A 23,237-nucleotide genomic window follows, 5' to 3' on the forward strand; every position below is an offset into this window, starting at 1 on the left:
TGAGAATATGTCCACAACAGGTGTTATTTTCTATCGTATGTTCTGACGCGAAGTCAGCTTTTCATGCTCGCAGCTAAATGTAGGCAGAAGCATCGTAAGAAACGCAACTATTATACAACCAAACGCCCTGTAACTCAACATTGCTGTCCCGAATAAGTTAAGACGAGTATGTGCTACTAACCCTAAATTATTTAAGACTAACACAATACCATCACGTTGATCCCAAGAAATGCCGACGCAACCACGCCCGCCAACTTCTGAACGCTGCTGATGCTAACGCGCTAGTTACATAAGAAACACTCAGTGGTCCCTTAGCTACGCATAAGAGACCCTAAAGCGAAAGCAGGGGGAGGGGGGTGGGGCTGATGGGGCATCAGCTCCTCCCGAAATGTTTTCCCAGCGCCCACCAAAACAACCACCGGCGCCGGGAATCATTCGGGATTTTGTCTACAATGTCTTTTTCACGCTCGTAAAGTCATTTCGGCACGAACATTGCGAAATCGGGCTGGATTTAGTGGCAACGCTTCTGCGCTTGGAGTTACATAACGCAAGCATCCCCATCCGAGCAGAAAGTTTCAAGGGCTTTTCGATAGCGAGCGGGCACCTCGCGGCATCTCGCAGCGGCCGTGGAATCTACGGAGCGCATGTATTTCAATTCCGAACTTTGTGGGCATAAAATTCTCATAAACTTTTGACTCGAAAAGTGCACTGACATTTCCAAAGGCGTGCTTTAGATTTTAAATTCTGTAACTTTACGGGTTTAATGTTCTTATAAACTTGCATGGGCCAACAAACGCGCACTGGAGCCCTCGTATTAACGCCGTTCCAGAGATGGAAGCACGCGCTCGCAATCTTCGATACACGAAAATGCTAAATATCGCCGCGTCACAGCTGGCAGCTGATAAATTTCTCCAAACATTTTTAGGAAGCGCGCCCAATGTGATCGATCAGCTGGACCAGGGTAGGCAAAGTAAAATAAGAGAAAACAGTAGAACATTAACGGCAGTTTTTTTTTTTTTTTTGCATGCGACAAGGTCTGGCTCTCCGCGGCCATAGGAACAGTGGTCCTGTGGATTTCAGCAAGACCCCCGCTGAAAATACTGGTATTTTCAGAGCGCTTCTTCGCATGTGAGCTGATTGTGGAGATACATATCTGAAGAACCATTTGGAAACTTTCGCCAGTAATGTCTCGTATTTAAGCCCAGATGTACAAAACCAAATTATAGAAATTTTCGGTGAAATCAAAGAAAGCCTAGATGCACAAGTAAACGCTACAGGCTCCTTCTCCATACTTGCTGACGAAACGACGTGAATTGCTGGAATCAAACAGCTTACTGTTTGTGCAAGGTACCTAAACAAGGATGCCAACGACATGAAGTGTATTTAGGTTTTAGCACCGGAATAGATGCCCTCTCTCATTGCGACTGGAGGTTCTATGTAAATGTATACAAACTGCTGAAAATTCTAGTCACCCTTCTCGTGACCACTGCCAGTGCAGAGCAAATATTTTCAAACATGAGATTACTAAAAAACTACTTGCGCTCTGCAATGCCTCAGGAACGCATGGTTAGGCTGGATCTTTTATACGCCACAGAGACGTCAGCAACAACGTGTCCGAAGTCATTGACCGCTTTGCTAAACTTCCCCGCCAAGTGAAATTTGCCTTTTACACAGCTAAGCAGCAAAAATCAATTCAAGTAAAAAGCACTGTGCCTTCAGGTCCATAAACTCGTAATTATGAAAACGTATGACTGTTCATTAGCTTTTAAAACAGCAGAAATTTTCACCATTTATTGTAAGCGTTTGCATCACGATCAAAATTATCATGCGAATACGAAAATTACGAGGACATCAATAACCAATTTTGACCGACCTCGCTCATTGAAAGCCCGGCCCACGCAGCGTTTCCCAACAAACACACTCGGATTGGATAGTTCAACTTGCCGCATCGTAGCTTTCGTTTGTCCTTTCCTTTCCTTATTGGCTACCTGCTTTTACTTCTTTTTTAAACACAGTAATAGCCTTCTTTGATTTTGGCTACAGAATAATTGTTGCCGCTGTGCAGGCAGTTAAATTACACATTTTCGTACTGATTTCTGCACTTCCCCCTATTATTCTACCCATATGGTGCTGTCGCGACCGCAGCATGGCCCACTTACATATCATGATTTCTGCGATCATAGGATTGTTCTTGCCTGGATCGCCTGTCTTTCTATGCGTAAAGTTTACTATCTGTGACTGAGCAGCATCTTTATTTGTTTGTTTGATGTATTATATACAGTGACGTTTGTTTTTGATACGTAGATCCATTGGAGACTCATACGTATATTTAAATTTCTGGTTGCGAGGATTTGTGTACGCAAGCAGTGAACTTTGTGTCTGGCGACACTTTTTTGCCCTTTATCAAGTTGTATCTTCGCATTTGTATATTCCATTCTATCTTCGCGCATTTCTAATGTATATTTTGCAGAACTCCTGCTTTTTATTTCTACTCACTGTTGCGACTATAATTTCGGTGCAATTACTCACAATATAAGACCGGTAACAGCTACTTCTGCGCAATCCATTGTAACGAAGGACAGCGTCATTGAGGTTTTTCCTGGCCGTTGCATATGTACAAAAATGTAAACAAGGTTCTTAAATGACATAGATTCATCAAAACATTTGCCCTCAACTTGTTAATTTCATGGCCTTTACGTTTTTCATATCAGCTACATGCACTGCGTTGCTGGTTTTGAACTGATATAGTTCTAAAGGTCACGTGATATTTTCTGTACTTATTAAATAGACAAAAAAATGCGGAACCATTGATATCAGTTATTTCTGCCACAATTTTGGGAACATACGAATATATATTTTTATGAAAAATACATACTTTACTTGTATTCACAGCGCGTAGCGCTCAATAATTCGTTTGTAGCATCTAATATACAATGGCAGTGGCAATGTCAATGCAGTTATTATTTATGTATCTGATCCCTCGACAAACGCTATAAGGAGGAGGCCGCGCTGCAACCTGCCCCCCCCCCCCCCCCCCGAACAAAATTTCTGGCTACGCCACTGGGCGAAAGCCTTAGTGATAGTCATGCTAATGACTATCACTTCGACCATCATCCTTTAGTGTTTCCTTCGCTTAGTACCACATTTGAACTCATTCCACTGGGTTTTGAGTGTTAATCTTTTTTCGCTGTCATTGTCATCTTTTGCTGTGTTATGGTCATTATTTAGTCATTATTGTATTCTACTATCATTATTGTGACTATCATAACTATACTTGCCCCCATAACTATCAATAAATAATTGTCGATTCTTTGCCCCTTTGAACGTCTCTCGGCCCATATTTCCGCTTGGTCATGCTCATTATCATAATTAATTTATTGACAATCATCAAGATTTATCAATATTTGTATTCCTCATGTAATTACCTATCGATTGATAATAACGTTATGGGGTCTGTAATGATCTTATTGGGTTATCGATTTCTTGTACATGTTCTTCAACAATTTTTTGTCCGATTTTCGACTCCGCTTTTTCAAGGTCGCCTCAAAACGCGACATATTACATCGCCTTAATATGGCGATGTAACAGGTGGTTTTCGCACAATAAAATAGGCGCACCCGCCATCAGGTCTCTCAAACTACGGAAGTACCGGTACCCGCCTACTTAGCTCAGTTCTGAACACGTAATTATTCTGACGTAACTCGGTTCTAAGAATGTCATCTCAGCCGGACAGCATGTGGCTGCGTGCGTTTCTCGCTCCTCTTTTCTTCCGTCAGCGGCGCCAAAAGTGCGAGGTTAAACAGCGAACGAGTGTCTTCCTGAGATGCGCGTTCCATAACGCAACAAAAGTGTAGACATCAACTTTATGCAGTTGGAGGCGCATCTACGTGTAACTGCACGTCCAGCAGAACATGGGAAGTAAACAGGCTGCCACGAGAAAAAAAAATAGGGAAGAAAAAAAATACCTTAACGGACGATGACGCAAAAGCTGCACTGCGCCTCGCAACTTTCTATTTTTCTTCCCAAGCAGATTTCTCTCTCAGAATGTTTGCCGTCAACATTACTTGAGCATTCACTTTACGCAGTGAGTAGTTCTACGTTGGAATATGTCCTTCTCAGTCAGTACTGAACACAGTACTTTAGATATTCGCACGCATCTTTAGTTTTGTTTCGGCTTTTTTTTTTCTTTTTTTATGCGTGGCGGCTTTCGCGTTGCACAAGTTCGCGCCTCGAAAGCTCTGCATCTAATTTCAGCGCTGCTTCTCTCCTCGAGTTAGTGTAGGGTAAAGAGCCGGCAAAAGACTACAGCAGTTTTTTTTTTTCTTGCCGTGGCAACTGGGACTATGAAACAATTCGGAGAATGAAAAAAAAGAAGAAATGATGATATAACTCCAGCGTTTACGACCAGTCGTAACCTCGTATACCTGTAGGTGACGCTCGAGTTACCAACGTCACTGAGCATGGAAATACTAGTGCGCCTGCGCATGTTTTTTTTATATATATATTTTGAGTTCCAGGACGTCTGAAAGCCGTCGAGCCGCGTTTCGCTTGTCACCCGCAGCAGGCGGGCACTCCGGTCTAAACTCTCGCTACAAACCTCTTCCTGCTCACCGAGTAAATAAATTCTGCCGGCCCAGACACTTTCACTGGAACAACGTCATACTAAAGCTTTACCGTTCCACTTCGTTTGCCTCAATACTGTCACCGAAAAAGAAAAGCCCTTTAGCGTCATGATTAGTGGCCCGTTGTCGCGTACAGTTCTAGGTTGCTCGGTTTGCCACGTAAACTGTTTCACGAAGTATGAACCACCTGCGTGATTGTACGAGAACAAAGAAAAAAAAGGTAGGAGAACACGGGAAAAGGCTCGTTAAGGTCGCAGTACAAGTAGTGACCTATCAGACACGTATTTTCGCAGTTATTGCCGATAGGAAATATATGGGCTACTCCCACTCAGTGGGCCCGGGTCCGATCCCGGTGGAAACTGGCTATTTGTTTTTCTCATTACCGGCGATAGCTGCTGCTGGCACCAAAAAGGCGGCGGCGGCGGTGGCAGACACCATCGCCAACCGAAACAGCTATTAGAATTAGCCCATAATAGCTTACGCTGTAAAAAAGCCTAGCGTACACACACAAGCATACACGCATCATTATGCTGAAGTAAATATGAGCAAATGACCCATGTAAGCAGAGATTGCTCCTAATTACATGAATCACTTCGAATTATGGCGATGTCACCAAGGAGGTTCGCAAGGCAGTCAAAGAACATATCTGTCCGGCAGAGATGACCATGGGTTAAGTGTATTGGTTTTTGGAACGCGCATCATTAGAAACAAATTGCTTTTCGTATTCGACATGAGAGTATGTTTATTTTTTGGTGGAGTTGTGCTCTAGATAAAGATCTAAGCCGCGCACCCATTCATACGTTTCACCCCTAATTAGCGCGGGAAAATACTGTGCCATATCTATCCTCTTGAGCCTACAAATACGGGACTATAGGTTGACAGGCTCTCTTGAAGTCCCCAGGATTTCACACGGTTTTTTAGGAACTCACGGAACCCCCGTCGTGAAACAAGTTCAGCGTGTCGCATGTGGCTGGGCGTCGCATCCACCAACGCTTATCAATTCCTCGTCGGAATAGCCACCAGCGTCGCATGCCACCTCTTCCGCATATATATGATAGAGCTATGAAACCCATACGTGCCCCCGTCCAACCGTCAACTCAACGATATGCTCGTATGTTCTGCGTGCTGCCTCAGCCTATGTAGCAGACGACAGACAGTTTCCTGAAGCAAGGATCCTGGGAACCTTGGCCGAAGAACTCCAGTATCCACGATTCCACCACACAAAGCGTTAATGCGCTCCTTGATGGCAACGGGAAATATACCAGCGCTTGTGACTAAGTGCGTGAACATTCCCCTGCGCGTGTGCGCACACTGACTCTCCTTCTCACCTTAGCTTTCTTTATCCCTTCCTCGTGTGTATGGTCGAAAACCCATAGGGATCTTTGTTAACCTCCCGGCCGTTCCTTTGTTATCTCTCTCTCGATGAATTCAGGCGATCTTATTTGTCAAAGTGTCTTAATGTGTCTCATTTTATCAAAGCTCCCCAAAGAACAACGTCCGCAAGCAACGAAAGAAACCATTTTGAATCTAAGATTTCAAGCAATAATTCGCTACCACGAGCCCATCTGCAACCCTGTAGAATCACCTTTAAGAAAGTGCTCAAGACGAGAGGTTAATTTGCGGGGTCGATTACCAAAGTTAAAATCGCTGGAATGTTCTATATAATAAAGATTCATTTTCTTTTACGTTAATCGTCTGACGAGCGCTATTCGCAGTTATGTTGAAATACTGCAGAAACCGCCGCGCTATAAGCTAGAACACTCGGTTGATAGGAATAACGATCGCAAACAATCTATCGCTGGACTTCGCTGGTGCGCCTGCTCCTTTCCCCGCCTTCCCGCTGGTTTGATTTACGATTAGGAGAAGCATTAACGAATCAGCTCGTTTACAAACGACTCCGATTTTAAGTGACCGCGACCCGAAGACGTGAATGTTGTCAGCTTAGCAGAGTGTTCCGTGCAATTAGCTATTTTCTTTCCCAGAATACCCTTCGACCACGTTCAGCTTCTATCGCACTGCGTGGTACTAGTGAAGGCCAGTGGAGAAGCAATTTATGCCCAAAGGGTGGCGGTGACAGCAAAGAGGGTTTTCAAGAAACGCTCCGATAGTTTGACTAATGCTTCGAAGTAATTTTCGCCTTACTGCGAGTGTCGCTATAGAGCGTCGCTTTCCAGATTTCTCTCGCTTTCTGATGGAGGTTCAAGGTCTGTTAAAAAGCGGCAAGTCGCCGACATATCATCTGCGTTTGTCGGATCTTAAGGCGTAACTAATCGCTTCGGAAGTCGAAACAGCACATACAAAAAATGAGCAGAGGTAACTTCCTGAAACGAAGAGGATTTACGGCTTCACGAAGCCGATATACTATTTAAAGAGTCCAGTCGTGATGCACAACATGTTTCTACTTTTGTTTCTTATTACTCATTGGAAAGAACTGCGGAATTTCGTTACCGGAAATCCGTCAATATGAAGGATCTTCTGTTTATTTATTTGCAGAGTCCAACCAAAGTTCCACGAGCATGCGATCTTCGGCAGGCATTCTGGAGCCTTATCACGTCTTATGCCTTCGACGCGGAATTGCCCAAAGTCGAGAACAAAAGCACCATTGCGTGCTTTCTATTATGTTTATTTTGGTCATTTTTCTTTCGTTATCTCCGAGAAGACGATACATTCTTGCGTCCACAAAAACCATCGCTGGAAATTCCAATGTCTCGCGCACTTTTTGATGGCATGAAAACAGAAATTACAAATGCTATATAACATAAACAGATTTTCTTTTCCTTTTTTTTCATCTTGTTTCTCTCCCGTCTAGCCAAAGATATTCGGAATGCAATCAACTACCGCTGTTCTACGAGAATTTCTGAGAATGATATTGCGGTGCGCATGAAGGTTTTGCAGGCAACTGGAGAGTGTTTAAAGCAACGGAGAGCAACGGAGAGTCTTTCTACGTACGTTAGCAAGCGATTCAAGCAGCGCCTCGCGAAATTCAGCGGGCGATCTTTTGTGCGCACTCTGTGAACAGTAGTAAGCTCCGTATTTGAAACAGTCTGCATGCACTTGCTTGCTTCAAACAGACCAACACTGCAAAGATTTCATAGGTGACTCAATGTTTCTCGGTAAATAGCCCTGCTGGCCCTCGAACATATCCATGGGCAGTCTTATACATTATTATTGCAATGCGGTTATGTACTTCGTTCTTCGCACCGTGTTTGAGCTTATTCGTGCTTATGAAAGTCCGCCATCGTGTTCTTTCACCACAGCGTCCAAATTTAAGCGGCGAGCGAGCCGCCCATGTAATACCTTTGTGTGTGGTCGTCGAATAATAGAACATTCATTATCAGCCAAATAAACTCGGCAGGAAACGCTCTTTTTATCGCGCAGCGTGCGCTTTGGGCCATTCAAAAGCGAACAAACAAATAATAGGCTTGGCAATCGTCCAACCACAAATGCGACTGGGATGTCAGAAAAATGATAATGTGACACCCATACGATTAATGAACAGGGATTAGCTCTCTTCGCGGTTGATGCTGTACTATGTTGTACTAAAAACCGCGTATCAGAAACGGCGCGGGTCTTTTAATCTTTTGCGTACGTTATAGCCACTGAGATTTCAAAACGACGCGAGTAGCGCGTATGAAATGAATGCGTGTCCATGGGAGTGCCATGACTTCGTATAATGTGCGAGCTATTACCCGCTTTCAGTTTGTATAGCAAGCGCCAGGTTTCACCAAGTGAAAATTGTTTTCGGAATTCAAGCAAATAGATAATTTCGGAAGTCCAACGGTTATAATTTTCTCCCGTGTATGCGTTTCTTTTATTACCGTATCTTTTATGTTATTTTTTGTAGAAATACCATGATCTGGTAACGACTTGTCACGTTCATGAATAGAGAGACCCGAATGAACGTTTCTCTAATAGTCTAGGATTTTTTACCACGAAAGTGATTTATGCCGAGGTCGGCGATTAACTACCTTTACAGGATATAACGGATGTGACGTTCGGCGCCAACACGTAAAATAAGCTTTAAGGCGAAAACCTTAGATCTCTGTTTCAAGGTAGCATTGTGAGGTACAGAAAATATCACGTGACGATTAGCAAAGTTAATTATTCATTTATCAGTGACTAGATTAAGGTGGATTAAGGTGTATTAAAGTCGATTAAGGTGCATTAAGGAGGATTAGGGTAGGTTATGGTGGATTAGGGTCGATTAATATGAATTAAGGAGGCTTAAGGTGGATTAGAGGGCATAGGTGGATTAAGGTTATTAAGGAGTATTGAGGTGTATTAAAGAGGATTAGGGTGAATTAATGTCGATTAAGGGTAATTATGGTGGATTGAGGTCGATTAAGGTGTATTAAGGTAGATGAAGGAGGATTAAGGTGAATTAAAGTAGATTAGGGTGGATTAAGGTGGAATAGGAAAGATTCAGGGGATTAGGGCGGATTAGGGCCGATTCAGGATTATTAAGGTGAATTAGTGTACGCTTTACAAGGCTTTCGCCTTCGCGTCTCTTAGGCGATAGCTATGAACACATTGTACTTTTGTTCACAGGGATGGCGCCGCCATCTAGGAGCGGGGAAGCGAAGTGCTACATCGTGACACTAACTAGCACCGACAGGGAGCGCTACGGTACTCACAGGGCAGCGGAGGATTCAACGCGGTATAGTCTGGTGTTGGAACTTTTCGCACATGGTTCGTCTTCAGCGTCGGATAAGCCTGTGGCACCTCGTCGCCTACGGAGTGCAGCTTCAAGATGCATCAGCAGTGCTTACACGCCTCCTAATGCTTCGCTTATGATGGTAACAACTAAGAAAACTGCTACGCTAAACGGCGTAGGAAGGCAACGGCCTTCGACGGGCGAATCTCCCTTTGGTCCGGCGAGAGATACGCCATCGTGAAACAGAACGCCTTCGCGCGTTCGCGGTGCACGCTTAGAAATCTCCCACTCGCATTCATGTAGCTGACCGCGCCGCCACTCAACTGGCTGACCAAGACACTCGGAGTCAGACCAAAATTGGGAGTGAAACGTGATGGCAATCAAAGATGCCTGACTGCTTCTCACTCTTCCCGACAACTGCACCTTAAGCTACCGTAATAGTTACCGGGAAACACTGGTGGCGAAAGCTATGCACGTAGGCGAGCTTTCTCGTAGAAACCCGGCCTCTTGTGTGGGGCGATCCCCGAGATATTGCACAGCCGCGTCAAAAAAGTGCACGTTAAAGAACCCCTGGTGGTTAAAATTAATCCGGAGCTCTCCACAAAGGCGTGCCTCATAATCAGAACTGGTTTTGGCAAGTAGAACCCCAGAAAGAAAAATAAAAAGCTTCTTGGCACCTAGTACGTTTCTCGCGCGTTATCTACACGCATCCACCCGATCTCGCGCGCACACGTACTCCCAATCTATAGCCAACGTGTCAAGAATAAATGAACGGGCGCAGACTGGAATGATTGTGCCGTAGCTTGGGTGACGGTGACTACACCGACATCACACTATTGTTCGGAGCTAAATGTTTCGTAAGGGTCACACAGTAAGCGAGTGACTAGCGATAATACGTATTCGCTACAATCTATTACAAAGTAGAGAACATCTACGTTACAAGCCTCGTGTGCAGCAAGAACAAATCTATCGCAACTAAGCACACAAACGAGCGATCAGGCAGAAAATAAACAATCAGATAGTGACCGCCCGGGCAACCTTACTTAGTCAGAAACCAGACAAGCCACTGCATAAAAATACTTGCTAAATAATGAAGGAAGAGCTAAATCCACCGATGCACACCGTATACGCTGCTCACGCCGTTTGGACAAAGCGTAATGAGCTTCGGAAGCGCTGACATGTCGTCTGAAGCTGTGGCCAAAGCTTCGCGCGTCGTCCAGCCACTCACCGTCTACGACATGCGCGAGAACATAGGTTTACAGAGCCAGACCGGCGTCATGTACAGTGCTCATGGAATGAAACACGACAGGAAATCTTAAAGGCGTAACAACTAATATGTGCAATTACTCTAGAGTTATATGCCATGTCGCTAAAAATATGGTCACTAAAGGTGACGCGGACTTTGATCTAAGTGTCCGAGCCAAAATTACGCCGATGTCACACGAACTGCAAGCACTGCAGTCACAAGTATGCACATCGGTTAGCCCTAAATGGCAGCGTTTCATTCCGTGAGGGCTGTACGTCCATTGTAAATACAGAGGCAACGGAGGCAGCTCAGGCAAGCAATGATCGCGTCACCACGTGATCAACCATGCAGTGCCCGTGGGATCGCCGTGAAAAGGGTCAATATGCTTAGAAACCTTTCTGAACCCGCTCTATAACGTCACTGTTGTATCTATAATAATAATAATAATAATAATAATAATAATAATAATAATAATAATAATAATAATAATAATAATAATAATAATAATAATAATAATAATAATAATAATAATAATAATAATAATAATAATAATAATAATAATAATAATAATACATTACCATTTTCATGCGGTTTTATGTGGTCAGTCATGCATAAGCTAACCTGACGTCACTTCCATGAACTACAGCCACTGCTGTCTGTGAGGCGTTGGTTACATAAGGCCGGGGATAGTTTTTAACAGAGGCTTGTTCTTTTTATTGCGATAGCAATTATATGGACACTTCAACCGGATTTCTGCCGTCGCCGTCGTCGTCGCCGTCGCCGTGAGGTTCCCTATAGATAAAACCTTCGCCGCGCGCCGTATGCCCGAGCGGAAGCGTGCGGGGACGCGCGCTATCACAGAGAGCGAACGCACTCAATCACCCACGCGCAAGCAAGGAAGCGGGAAGCCAGCGCTGGAGGGTGCGCGGGGAGGGGGGGGGGGGCGCACTTCTACTCTGCCAACCACCGCGCTCGTCGCTCGCTCTCCCGCACCGTCTCTTATCTCCACACGGCTCTAACCTTTATGCGCCGTGCATTCGCCGCTCAGTTTCCGTTGAAGCGATAGACCGCACGTACCTTCGCCCGCGGCGGCGTATGCGCTCGCTGCCAGCGTTTTGACAGTCGTTGTCTCCAGTCATTCAGTGTGATCTATTCCTGTTTGTTTGTGCGCGCTCACACCACGCTTGTTCATTCAGTTAGTAATAGTCGGGCCACATTTTCCAACGCACGCTACACATGCAATGCTGCCCGGATCGGCCGTGCAGCACTACAGGTGTGTCCCTTCGCACGCGCTGCCCACGGGAAGCGCTTCTCATCAACACCACCGTTTCACACGCGCCTTCTCGTGGTCATCGAGTCTCTCTTAATGTCGGTCTACTTACGCCGCAGCACACCTGCTTACTTAATCAGCTCATGTTAACTACAATTCATATTGCTACCAAAGCCGCTCACCTTACTTCGTATGACATTGCTGTATTGCTATCGCATTCATTGCTTCGCCCTTAGGGCGAAACTGTGACATTTATTATTATTATTTTTTTGTCGAACCAAAGTGTTTTCTCTTGTCTTCTGAAGCACTTTGCCTCACATAGCGGGACATCAGGGAAGCTTAGACGACTGATATAACGCGTGTTGGCAAATATCTCTTCGCACAAGCAGGCGAGCGCTCCCACTTTCAAGGATGCCGCGAGAGATATTTAAACTTGCTAAACCCGTACCTTCGCTTGGCCGAACGCTATCTTTTCTATTTTTTTTTCTTATTGCGTGCGCGCCTATCAGACGATAATGACGACATGGTTCAAGGCGCCAGAGGCCACATACTATCTGCAGGAGACGCTGCAGCGGATACAGTCCACCCCAACAAGGTAACGCAAGCCGCTCGCATACCCCCGAGCCCCGACTTAAGACGAGCGAAGCGACGGTACGCACACTTTGCGGGGATGATGAAACGCCACCACCTTCGTTTATCGCGTGCACGCTTTCGTCGCTCTAGACGCGACCATTAAATACCCATCCGCTCGCATAAAGCCGGTGCCCAAAAGCATTTTGTTATCTACATAGCGGTTTTACATTAAAGCACAATGCGTGGTGTTCCGCGTTAATGCTCGTCATATACGCAAGAGGGTGCAAGTTTGATTGTCTCGTTCTTCGACAAGGAACCAACGCTTCCCACCTGGCGCTTCGATAGTTATATATGCCTTGCACTGACGTCATCGTAGCAGCCATGCTGGTGCACTGGCACGGGGACAAGCTGGGTCTGTGACGTGACGTGAAAGTTATCAATGTACAGTACGTTGCACGGAATTCCACGTCATAGCCTCACGAGACTCAGTGACAACGTTAAGTAACGAGATTCAATAAAGCAAGACATTACAACGTTCTAAACAATTTTTTAAAATGGTAATGCAAAGGACGGAGACCCTACGTCCGAGCGTTCAGTATCAACAGACTGTCACTATGCTTTTAAAGATAAGGTTAGTGCGATAGCCAGTGAGGTCAATATGCTAACCAGACCAGGCGTCGCTCTTCCAGATATACAGCGTTATTTGACCAGATTTTTCAGGAAATTTACCACAGCCGGTACCAGCAACATTTGCTGCGTACGCCGCTTTCCTAGGCGACTAACCCAGAAAAATATTTTCGTCGGTCTGTGGGTCCGTCTGCAACACCATGCGCGCCGTAAAAAAAAATAATAAAAAACGACTAAATTCCACAAGCAAAAGAATTCGAAGAAAAACGCTGGCGGTGGTGAGCTTCGAGCCTACGGCCCCACGCTCAGACACCGACTGTGTTGCCTATTGGGCTAGACACCCACGTCTTTCTTTTCTTTATTGCGTGGAATTATGGGTAGTCTGATGGGAAAATTAGTAGTGTTACATTTAGACACACATGAAAAACAAATGCACACATCCTAGGCAGTCTAATGAAAGTTCAAAGTCGGGCAATAAACACAAGTGTTCAGATACGAAATCCACTCAGGAACGGGATCAAAAGTTGCAACCACACTACGCACTTGAGCAGCCACTTCTCGATAGACAGACTTTGCCGAGCGAGGTGGCTCGGCATGTCTGTCGATCATTCGGCTTCTCCATAATGAATAGAGTCCTAATAACATAAACAAATCATATGGCGTGTTACCGATTGTCTTTTTGAAAGGAAGGAACCGGATACTGTAAAATGTGAGAAGCAACACAGAGATATAAGCAGTCAATTAGTTGATAAGGATGATAAGGAGTGATTGTGCACGTGCCACTAAGCCATACATCATGCCGTGCCCCCCGTTGTACACGTCGCAGCACGTCATTGGACGGCGGTATCCACGTGACAGCATGTCCTGTCGCGGGTCGCTAGCTGAGGATTGCCGAGTCTGCGGTGCGGTGTGGTGGAGAACGGATGTTTGCTCGCACTGCTACAATGCCACCTGGGCGAGAGCCGCTCACGACTGAAGAGCGGCGGCGTAGGAACGCTGAACGACAGGGGAAGCACGGACTGCGGCGGAAACGGGAACAAATAGAGGCAAAGAGGAGTTCTGCGACCTCCAACAACCCTGAGTTGATAAGTCGTATGCGTGGAGATGAGCAAGTAGGCACAATGCTTACGCATACTTAGGCAACTCCAGTGTAGTTTCCTGCATAATTTTCTTTTACCCGATCCAGTTCAGAAGCAACTGCAACAGTGGTTAAAGCCGCGTTCAACACTGGAAATCAGAAACCGCCGAGGTGGCTCACTTGGTATGGCGTTCCGCTGCTGGGCACGAGGTCACAGGTTTGATTTAGGGTCGCAGCAGCCACCTACCCGAGCCTCTCACTACGGTGGCCCTCTTATAGCCCACTCTGCAGTTCCGGGTCACTAAACGTTACACGTTAACGCTTAAAACAGCGCAGCAGCCACACACACAAAAAAACACCAGATGTCGATGTATTAGTGCTCCATCAACAATACCCCTCTACTCCGTTTCATGCTTGGCAGGCACAGTTTCATGCTGCGGCCGCTACGCAAGTAGTGCGGCCATACAAGTCTCACTCCGCTCGTTTCACTGCGCTCGTCGTCTTCGATTTTTGACTGTTTTCTATGGAACATGTGAGGACGAACGTGACGGCGGCCGACACTACCACTACCTGCTCGACCTTCATACATTAGACTTGTAGACAACTTGTAGACGTATGGCTACATCAATCCGCGCGATATCACATTAAACATTGTAACAACCTTCAGGGCATTTAAAGGGCGTTTTCGCATTTGCGTAATTTTAGCACCCATTTCACTCAGAACACCCTATAATAGGGGTGTAAACATAGAAACATATAAGTATAGCAACTTGTGCACTTTTGTGCTACCGGCTTGCCACGTACTGTATACCGTCCGCTCTGGTCGCTGGTCGCAGAGACATGTCAGCCGGCTGGTTAGGTGGTAGGTAGATTCAGATTTGCGACGGCTTCATTGCAATAGTTAAGTTATATCTTGCGACACAAAAGTAAGAAGACTTCATGTACACCACTTTACATGACACATATCTCTTTATCTTTCTTTCATACCTGACGCGCTATTCTGTAGTCGCGAATGCGAGCTACGAGATAAGTGTCTCAAGCCTCCGTAGCGTTGCCTGCTCTCGATGAAACGGAGTCATAAGGCGTAGCCTCCAAACGATTTCTTTCCTTTTAATCTCCCGCTTTATTTGACATCGATGCAGAAACACTGTAGCCTGGTACAACTTTATAAGACAGCGGCATTTGCCCCTTCAAAGGCGGACGCACACGAGCCTCCACCAATGAGTGCGCACGCTAGACATACGTCATGAGCCGGACGGCCTGTGACTCCGCCGACGGTGAACATGGCAGCCCGCGCTTCGAACTAGGCCGAGTAGCGTCACGGGGACTATTTGTTTTGTCGCGGAGGCAATCGGCTGCCGCGCTTCGGTCATCTGGGCGGGGCCTCTCCTGCCTTCTTAAGTGGTACCCGACTATAGTTTCGTGCGCCGCATTGCGTACTGTCTAACCACCGCGCAACAGCGCACGGAAATAAGCTTTCAGCTTCCGAGTTCCCTCAGTGTACGCCAACCGTTCTTTATCCGAAAAAAAAAAAAATATGTGCCCTTCCGCAGCTGCGTTGCACGGAGGCTAAGCTGAGTTGTAACGGGAGTGGGTAATCGGGAACATAAGTGGCTACCTAAATTTGTGCACGCTATGTGCGGATCGTAATCCGCGGCTTGAACCTGTGAGCTTCAAAGCAGAAACGCAGTTTAAGGATCGTCGAAAGTCGGAAAGCCCTCAACCACAGCCTTATCTCCTAATTCCATCCTTATTTAATCTCGCGTGTTCTTTTTGTCTTCCGTCTTGTTGACTTCGTTTTTCTTCCAAAGCCCAAAAGAGGCGCGCTTACGCTCGAAGTTCTGTTATCGAGAAAAATCGTGGAATTTTTCTCTATCTCTTATTTTTTTTTCTCTTTAGACATGTCAAGTTAGCTTTTTCTGAAAGCCTCAAGACTACAAAGAGGCTTGTCCACCCTGTGATATTTGGTCTTGTTTTTACAATAGATGTCTTTTATTTCTAATCGAATCGTTTACAGCTTACTGTGCTTGGGGACCAAATTAACTTTTGATTTTTCTTCAACAAGCTTATACTAGACTAGCACAATAAGAAGGATTTATCTACGATAAAATTATTCATCACTTTACTGCTTCCATTAAAGGCACTATGTGTGATGATTTTTTTTTACAATCTGAGATAATAGCGCGTAGACGTTGTAAAAAAGTAACGCTTACTGCGATCGAGGATAACAATATCCGATCATCGTAGTGGCTGCAATGTATGGAGACGTAAGGTTTTCTTTTCACTTTTGTCACGTTGTCGTTTGAGCATATTTTGCGTATCACATCTTGGCGTTCACATCACAGGCAATATTGCCCTTAAATATAGTCGTTTTTTTCTCATCAAAAAGCATGGTTCTCGTTATCCAAAATATATTAAACACCTACCCTTTTTTCGCTTACACTATAACTAGTTATACACATAGTGAACACGTTCACTTCCACAGCGAAGAAGCCAAAATATTTACAGGTAACAGAACTGATAGTTTGGCGAGTTGGTACGAATTCATAGTGAACTATTTAGCGCGCACAATGGACAAGGACACAGTGAAGGGGGACACACGAGCGCTTGTGGACACACGAGCGTGTGTCCCCCTTCACTGTGTCTTTGTCAATTGTGCGCGCTAAATATTTCACTATGAATTTACAGGTAAGGCTAACGACAGGTCACCGAACCGACACGTTGACTAGCAACATGCACTTTAGTGTTCAAAAACAGAAGGCAACAAACTGGCACGTCGGGCACGTTCGTCGCGTAGAAATCTCATTGGCACGTCCCGAAAAAAAAATTCAATGAAGGTCGAAGAAAAAAAGAACAAGAAAAACAACAAGAAGGCAAGCTAAAGCATTCAGGGCTCAGACATTGTTTAATGTCCAATCCAGTAAAAGTAGAAAGCAACAGGATGGATAGGTGGGCTAACTGGCATTGTATTACTTTATCGAAACTGAGAGCGCAGCAGACGACAATAGACGAAGAAAAGCACATGACGGCTGTTGTGCGTCTCTTTATTCGTCTTTTGCTGTGCTCTAAGTTTCGATAGATTCGAAATCAGTCTATACTATACGTGGGCAAAATTCCTGTTGCCCCGCGTTTACTTACGCAAGCGTCAGTGCCAGCTATGACATTCTTCTGCCTACAAACGTGACGGTGTAATGAAATGACCGTGAGTGTCGAAAGTTCCTTTGTTCAACTACGCGCGGAAATATGAGAATGCGTTCTCCACCGTGTGATTATGTTTCATGTTTTTATTGCCACCAGCATTTTCTTTTTTATTCCAGTAACTTTCATAACGCGTAGCACCTTAGCTGATGTTGATGTGAAATCGAGTGTCGGGAAGCACACGTGGCTCCAACCTTCCCACGTGATCCCCGGGATAAATGTAGTCCTAAGAAACTTTGTTTTCAAAGTTCTGCTTTCTGTGCAGGTGGACGCAACGAAAGATGTGATCAATATGAATTACATTTTTTTAAATACTACATAGATGAAGGCAGGCAAGGAGAAAGCGCGGATTGCATTGCGTCAGTGAAATAATAACGTTGCGAGCTGTATGCAGAGATATCCTGCTCAGACCCGAACATGACTATGTGATATAATAGTTCTTCAAGGTGGTTTTTATTGTATACTGTTATGCTATGAGCGTCATAAACAATTTAAAAAATTTAAATACTACGGTTAGATTTATTTTAATTCTGCCCGGAGAGGATGTCACTGGAGGTCGTATCGGGAACAAATGTACGCGAGGTGTTGAATATTTTCCGTAGTACCGCAGGAGTCGCACATAGTCTTTTCATTTATTCCAATGTTGGATGAATGTGCGCTTTTGTAAATGCGAAACCGGTTCAGAGGTTCATAGATTTCCTTAAAAACCTTTCAGCTGACGGAGGATTGGCGACCGCCATTCGCTAAGATCTCGGGAGTGAAATGACAACACTATGTCGCATAATCAGCACAGAGCAAGCAGTTCTCTGGGTCTTTCTTTTTGCTTCGTCTAGTTCACCGTCCGTCTTGGAGTTGTGACAGTAAGGCCGAATAATAAATGTGTGTCGAGTATTCACAATGCCGTCGGAAAAAAAAATTACTTTCTTCAAGTCAGTCATTATTTACATCTAAATGCCATTCTAATCGCTCCATTAATTCCGACTCACCCCAACGCTTCGGGGGTGCAAATGATACAACGCCACGAGCTTCTCTTAACACATTGAAGCCCATTATGTACTGTGGTCGACAGGAAGAGAGAAAATAAATGTCTGGAGTCAAGTAAAACAAAGATAAGAAAAATAGGTGATTCCGAGATAAGTTATTCTAAACCTCCGAGCACAGAGTCGAATACGAGATTCTGGATTGCTTTTCTCCAAATCATTCCCGCATAAGCGCGGCAGCAATATTTACACTTTAAAATTGAAGTCTGGGATCTGAAAGCACATATCTGACAAAGTAATTCCACTCACGTTCGCCTGCCCCCAACAACGTATTTCATCTTCATAGTTGTGCGTCCGTGCGTGCCTGCGTGAAACGAGAAGCCAGTAGGAAGTGCTTACACCACGCACAAGTTGACGACTGCGAGCGCATTATTTTGCTTGCCGTTTGTCCTCAAAAGAACTTCCATCACTCGCGGCTCATTGTGCTCCCCCCACTGTGCAAATGAGAGAGAAAGAGAAGAAATGAGAGCGAGAGAAAGGTCAATTTGATGACGCACCATAGAAGTGAGAACAATGGGGCAAGAGATTTAAAAAAAAAAGAAAGGCTAGTGAGAGCCGTTTCTACTCGATTACGAGCTGGCGTGCTCGGGTGCGCGCGTTGCGAAAGACCGAACAGCGACGTCTGTCGCGCACAGAACGCAAAAGCTTTCAAACTTTTGCAGTTCAGCCGAGCTTCACTGTGGGACGTCTCAACAAGAACTGGAGAAGTCAAGCCAGGCCGCGTATGAAGCACTATGAGCGCCGCTATGCGACACAAAGGCCGCCTCTGAGATAACGAGTCGGAGGATACCTCGTTATCTTCAAGGACATTTGTTGCTCTTTCCATCATTTCAGACAACAATCCTTTGGTGCCTCCCTTTCATATGGCACCGTCGCTCTGACGTTTCGTTTAAGAACTCGCTTCTGAGGCCGTGCAAGCGAATTTTAATGTTCCCTTTGAAGGGAACGAGTAACTGCCGCGCGAAACCGTGGCTATGCGAAGCCAGCCCAAGGATTCTACTCCTCAACCGAACCAAGTGGCTCATAAGTTTTCTTAGTTTCTTCTCTTGTCTTTAAGAAGATTTCGTCGTTATGGCGTCCTTTACTTAATTAATGACATGATAGTCAAGCATGAAGCAGCCCGTGTCAGCTCGCTTCTATATGGAAGAGTGTGGCCACATTGCGGGCTTTAATGTTGTACTATGTTGTACAATGTCCAGCAAATAACTTGAAGAGTCGGGCGATAATTGCATTGCACGAGAAATCTAAATGCCCAATTAAATAATTAGCGAATCTAAAGTGTCGCCACGAAGCACGCCGTAAACCTACATGTCGTAAAGCCAATTTTGGTCGCATATTCCCTCGAACGCAGTGTCCCGTAAAAATTTACTGGCTTCTCGTCTTAAGCATCTCTCTAATTACTGTTTTTCTCTTGCTTATTTTTCTTTTGCTTAACGTGCGTAGTCTGCTCTATTGGAAGCAGTAGGGTGAACAATCCTGGCAACAAGGGACCCATGTAAGGTTTTTGTAAATCCAGGCCACTTCCGTTCTAAAGGATCGCATCTGCTTCTTTCCCACAATATTTCTCGGGCGTGTGTCGTGTGTGCAGCGGATGTCATCCGTCAAATTGGCACGTGACCAGGAACAAAGACAGCCCACGAATGTGTACACAGCGATGTTAAGTTACGGACTCAACAACCTGAAAACTAGGAATGATTGCTAATGGGCAATACATTTCACAAGTCGCTATGGAAACATCGGCATTAAGCGGGCGTGTAACTTCGTTCCCACGTTATGCCACGTGGAAATTAACCCAGGTGATAAAAAAGACCCAGTAACTCTCCGCGTAATCAGTCTGTAGAGCACATATTGCAATTTGCGAATTGGAGCCAGTGAGGCTTAAGGATATGTGTGAAGGAGGGCACCATGACACGTAGTTCCATAACTGTCTTCTGCGCAGGTCTCCTCGCCATGACCGCGACAGCCGCTGCTCTCGCGTAGCCAGGGAGGACTTGGAAACACCGTCGCGAACGACGTCCACTCTTCTAATGTCTCCCGATGGAAGCAACGCGTCTGCAGGCCTCCCGCAGATCATCGACGAAGACGACCTCCCCGAGGACTACGACTACGAGGAGTCGGCGTGGCGCTTCGACCTCGCCGACCTGATCCCGACGGCCGTCGTGTACGGGGCCACGCTCCTGTTGGGCCTAGTGGGCAACCTGCTCATAGTGTACACGGTGGCGCGGTTCCCGCGCATGCGCTCCATATCGAACCTGTTTCTCGCGTCGCTCGCGTCGGCAGACCTGCTGATTGTGCTGCTGTGCGTGCCCGTCAAGTTCGGCCAGCTGTTCTCGTACACCTGGACGCTGGGCGAGCTGGGATGCAAGCTGCTCCTCTACGTGCAGCACGTGTCCATGATCTGCTCTGTGCTCAACCTTACTTTCCTCAGCATCGAGAGGTAAGGAAAAGTCGGCTCGGTCGCTTTCAAATGTTTAAGCATTTATATGCCTATCCAACGTGAAACCTGTACGTCCGTCGCGTAAGACGAATGCAATGGCTCATACCCCCGTAAGCTATGGCTCATACCCCCGGGGGTAAGGCTGAGGCTACAAGCGCTCAGCTTCAACTACAAGCGCTCTGTCGCTTCAACGGAAACTGAGTGGCTGAATGCACGGTACATACAAAGGTCAGAGCCGTGTGGAGATCGCTTTTAAGAGACGGTGCGGGCGACCGCCACAGCCGGGCAAAGTACAAACGCAGTTGTTGGCAGTGTGGAAGCTGTCGCCCCCCCCCCCCCCCCCCCCCCGTTCCCTCCCGCGCTGCCTTCCCGCTTTGTTGCTTTCGTGTGGGAGATTGAGTGGCCAGTTGCCCTTGCGCCTGGTCGCAAGATAAGCATTTGGTGCAGCAGCACAGCGTCGCCCCGCCTCCCTCCCTCCCATACCCCCACCGCCTTTCGCTCGACGGTCGCGTTTGCTTTCCTGCCGTGCGTTCGCTCTCCGTGAACGGGCGTCCGCCGCGCGTTTTCACTCGCGCATTACGGCGCGCGGCGACGCTTTTATCGCCCTTGGACATTATACGGAACCTCACGGCGACTGGCGACGGCAGAAATCCGGTTGAAGTGTCCATATAATTGCTATTGAAATAATAAAGAACAAGCTTAGAACAAGCATCCGAACCATCGACAAAGCATTTCATACCCCCTCAACAGTTGTAGTGGTTGTTTTGCAACAGCTTCGCTGGAAATCTACTTTCGCAGGTCGATACCGACCGATAGGGGTTGATAAAGGTTGGATCGAGTCCGATAAGGACGATAACAACCGATAATTGTTGAGAATTGTCGGATGTAGTCCGATAAGGCTGATAACGACCGATAAAGCTTGATAAGTGTTTATGCTGGTAGGATCAAGTTTTATATGACTGATAATGACACCACGCTGCGTAGACATGAGCAAGTGGCACAATGCTTATAGGCATACGTAGTCAGACAACTGCAGTGGAGTTTCTGTCAGCTTTTCATTCCCGTATACCTCGGACGGGTACGAAGCGACCGGGGCGCTCCTCTATTGTGGGTACCGGATTTCGTCGCGGGCTCGAGTCCTATCTGATATAATAGAGAAGTACTGTAACACTACGCCTGAAGTAATAATGCCACCGAAAAACTGCGCACTTGTTCTTCGTGCGCAGCCTTTCTCTCTCTCGCCGGCAATATATGCAGGTCTCATAATTTGTGCTGATTTTCTAATGTGTTAAATTATGCGAGAATTGCGAAAAGCATGTTGAAGCTTTCAATCTAGTAGCCACTAAGAAGAAATAAGTATGGAGTACTTCAGTAAATTGTGCGCCAGAGCGTCTGTACATCCGCGCCTCGCTTATTATACAAGCTCTCATCCCGATACAATGCTCACTTCCTCATAACTATGCGCCAACTGTCCAATATATCATGTTACCAGCCACAAAGTTCTTTGCACAGCCTTTAGTACCAATTAGGGTTGGTGGCATTAGAGATCTGAAAGTTTCCGTAACTTGAAAATACCCGCCGCCTCATCCACAACTTAGCGGGGAAGAGGCCGCCGATTGGCGTAAAATACAGACTGGGGTATTCCCCCATTTAAAATTGCTAAACACCATGTATCCCACTCGTTATAGGGCCAACTGTCCTTGGTGCGGTGGCATACCTACCCTAATACATGTAACCTGTGAGTGCGCTAAGCACCCTCATAGACTAAATACCAGTAACACATTGGAGCAGTGGGAAGCACAGCTCGCCCGCTCCGACCTGGCGAGACAAAAGTCTTTAATTAGCCAGGTCAGGCAGGCGGCACACGCCAGTGGGGCCCTGGACTGAGAGGCTCGGACCACCCCTCCTTAATATCTTTTCCATTCCAATAAAGTTTCTATTTATTTTCCGTAAGATGCAATATTTCACCACTTGCCTAAAGGCAGTTGAAGTTAAAGCTGCTGTGCGATCAGTAGCACCAGTAAAGCACGAAGTAAAACACTTCCATGATCAAAAATACTATCACGACATAACCTTGAAGTCACGTGGCCTGCGATAGGCTCGTGGAGTTGAGCCACGTTGAAAGAAATGCGAAACAGCAAAAATAGCTTCCAAGGTTAAAAACTCAGCGGCAAAGTGGCCAGCGTAACGGTTCTCCTACAGATCACACGAGGGGCCTAGGCACTTATCTTACCTCGGCAGGGTTGAACTCAACTGGCGGGGCTCGCAACTCCGAACTGGAACTTTAGAAAATTTTTACTACCCTCTGGCAAATGACATGGCAGCTCCAGAGGAGTATAGCGTAAGGACACAGAGTTCGACGCGTGGTGCAGCTGCATTTGACACACACACACACACACACACACACACACACACACACACACACACACACACACACACACACACACACACACACACACACACACACACACCACCCACACACACACACACAC

General features: G+C 46.1%; 1 protein-coding gene across 1 annotated transcript in view; it reads left to right on the forward strand.

Annotated features, from left to right (window-relative positions):
• The window catches only part of LOC119433170 (QRFP-like peptide receptor), a 157,649-nt gene that overhangs the window by 120,852 nt on the left and 13,560 nt on the right, over positions 1 to 23,237 (forward strand). Inside the window, 1 exon segment of the mRNA XM_037700303.2 lies at positions 20,248 to 20,745. Coding sequence (XP_037556231.1) covers positions 20,336 to 20,745 — 410 coding nt within the window. The 5' untranslated portion in view covers positions 20,248 to 20,335.

Source organism: Dermacentor silvarum, chromosome 11 (assembly GCF_013339745.2).
Source record: "Dermacentor silvarum isolate Dsil-2018 chromosome 11, BIME_Dsil_1.4, whole genome shotgun sequence".
In the NCBI taxonomy this organism is placed as follows: Eukaryota; Metazoa; Arthropoda; class Arachnida; order Ixodida; family Ixodidae; genus Dermacentor; species Dermacentor silvarum.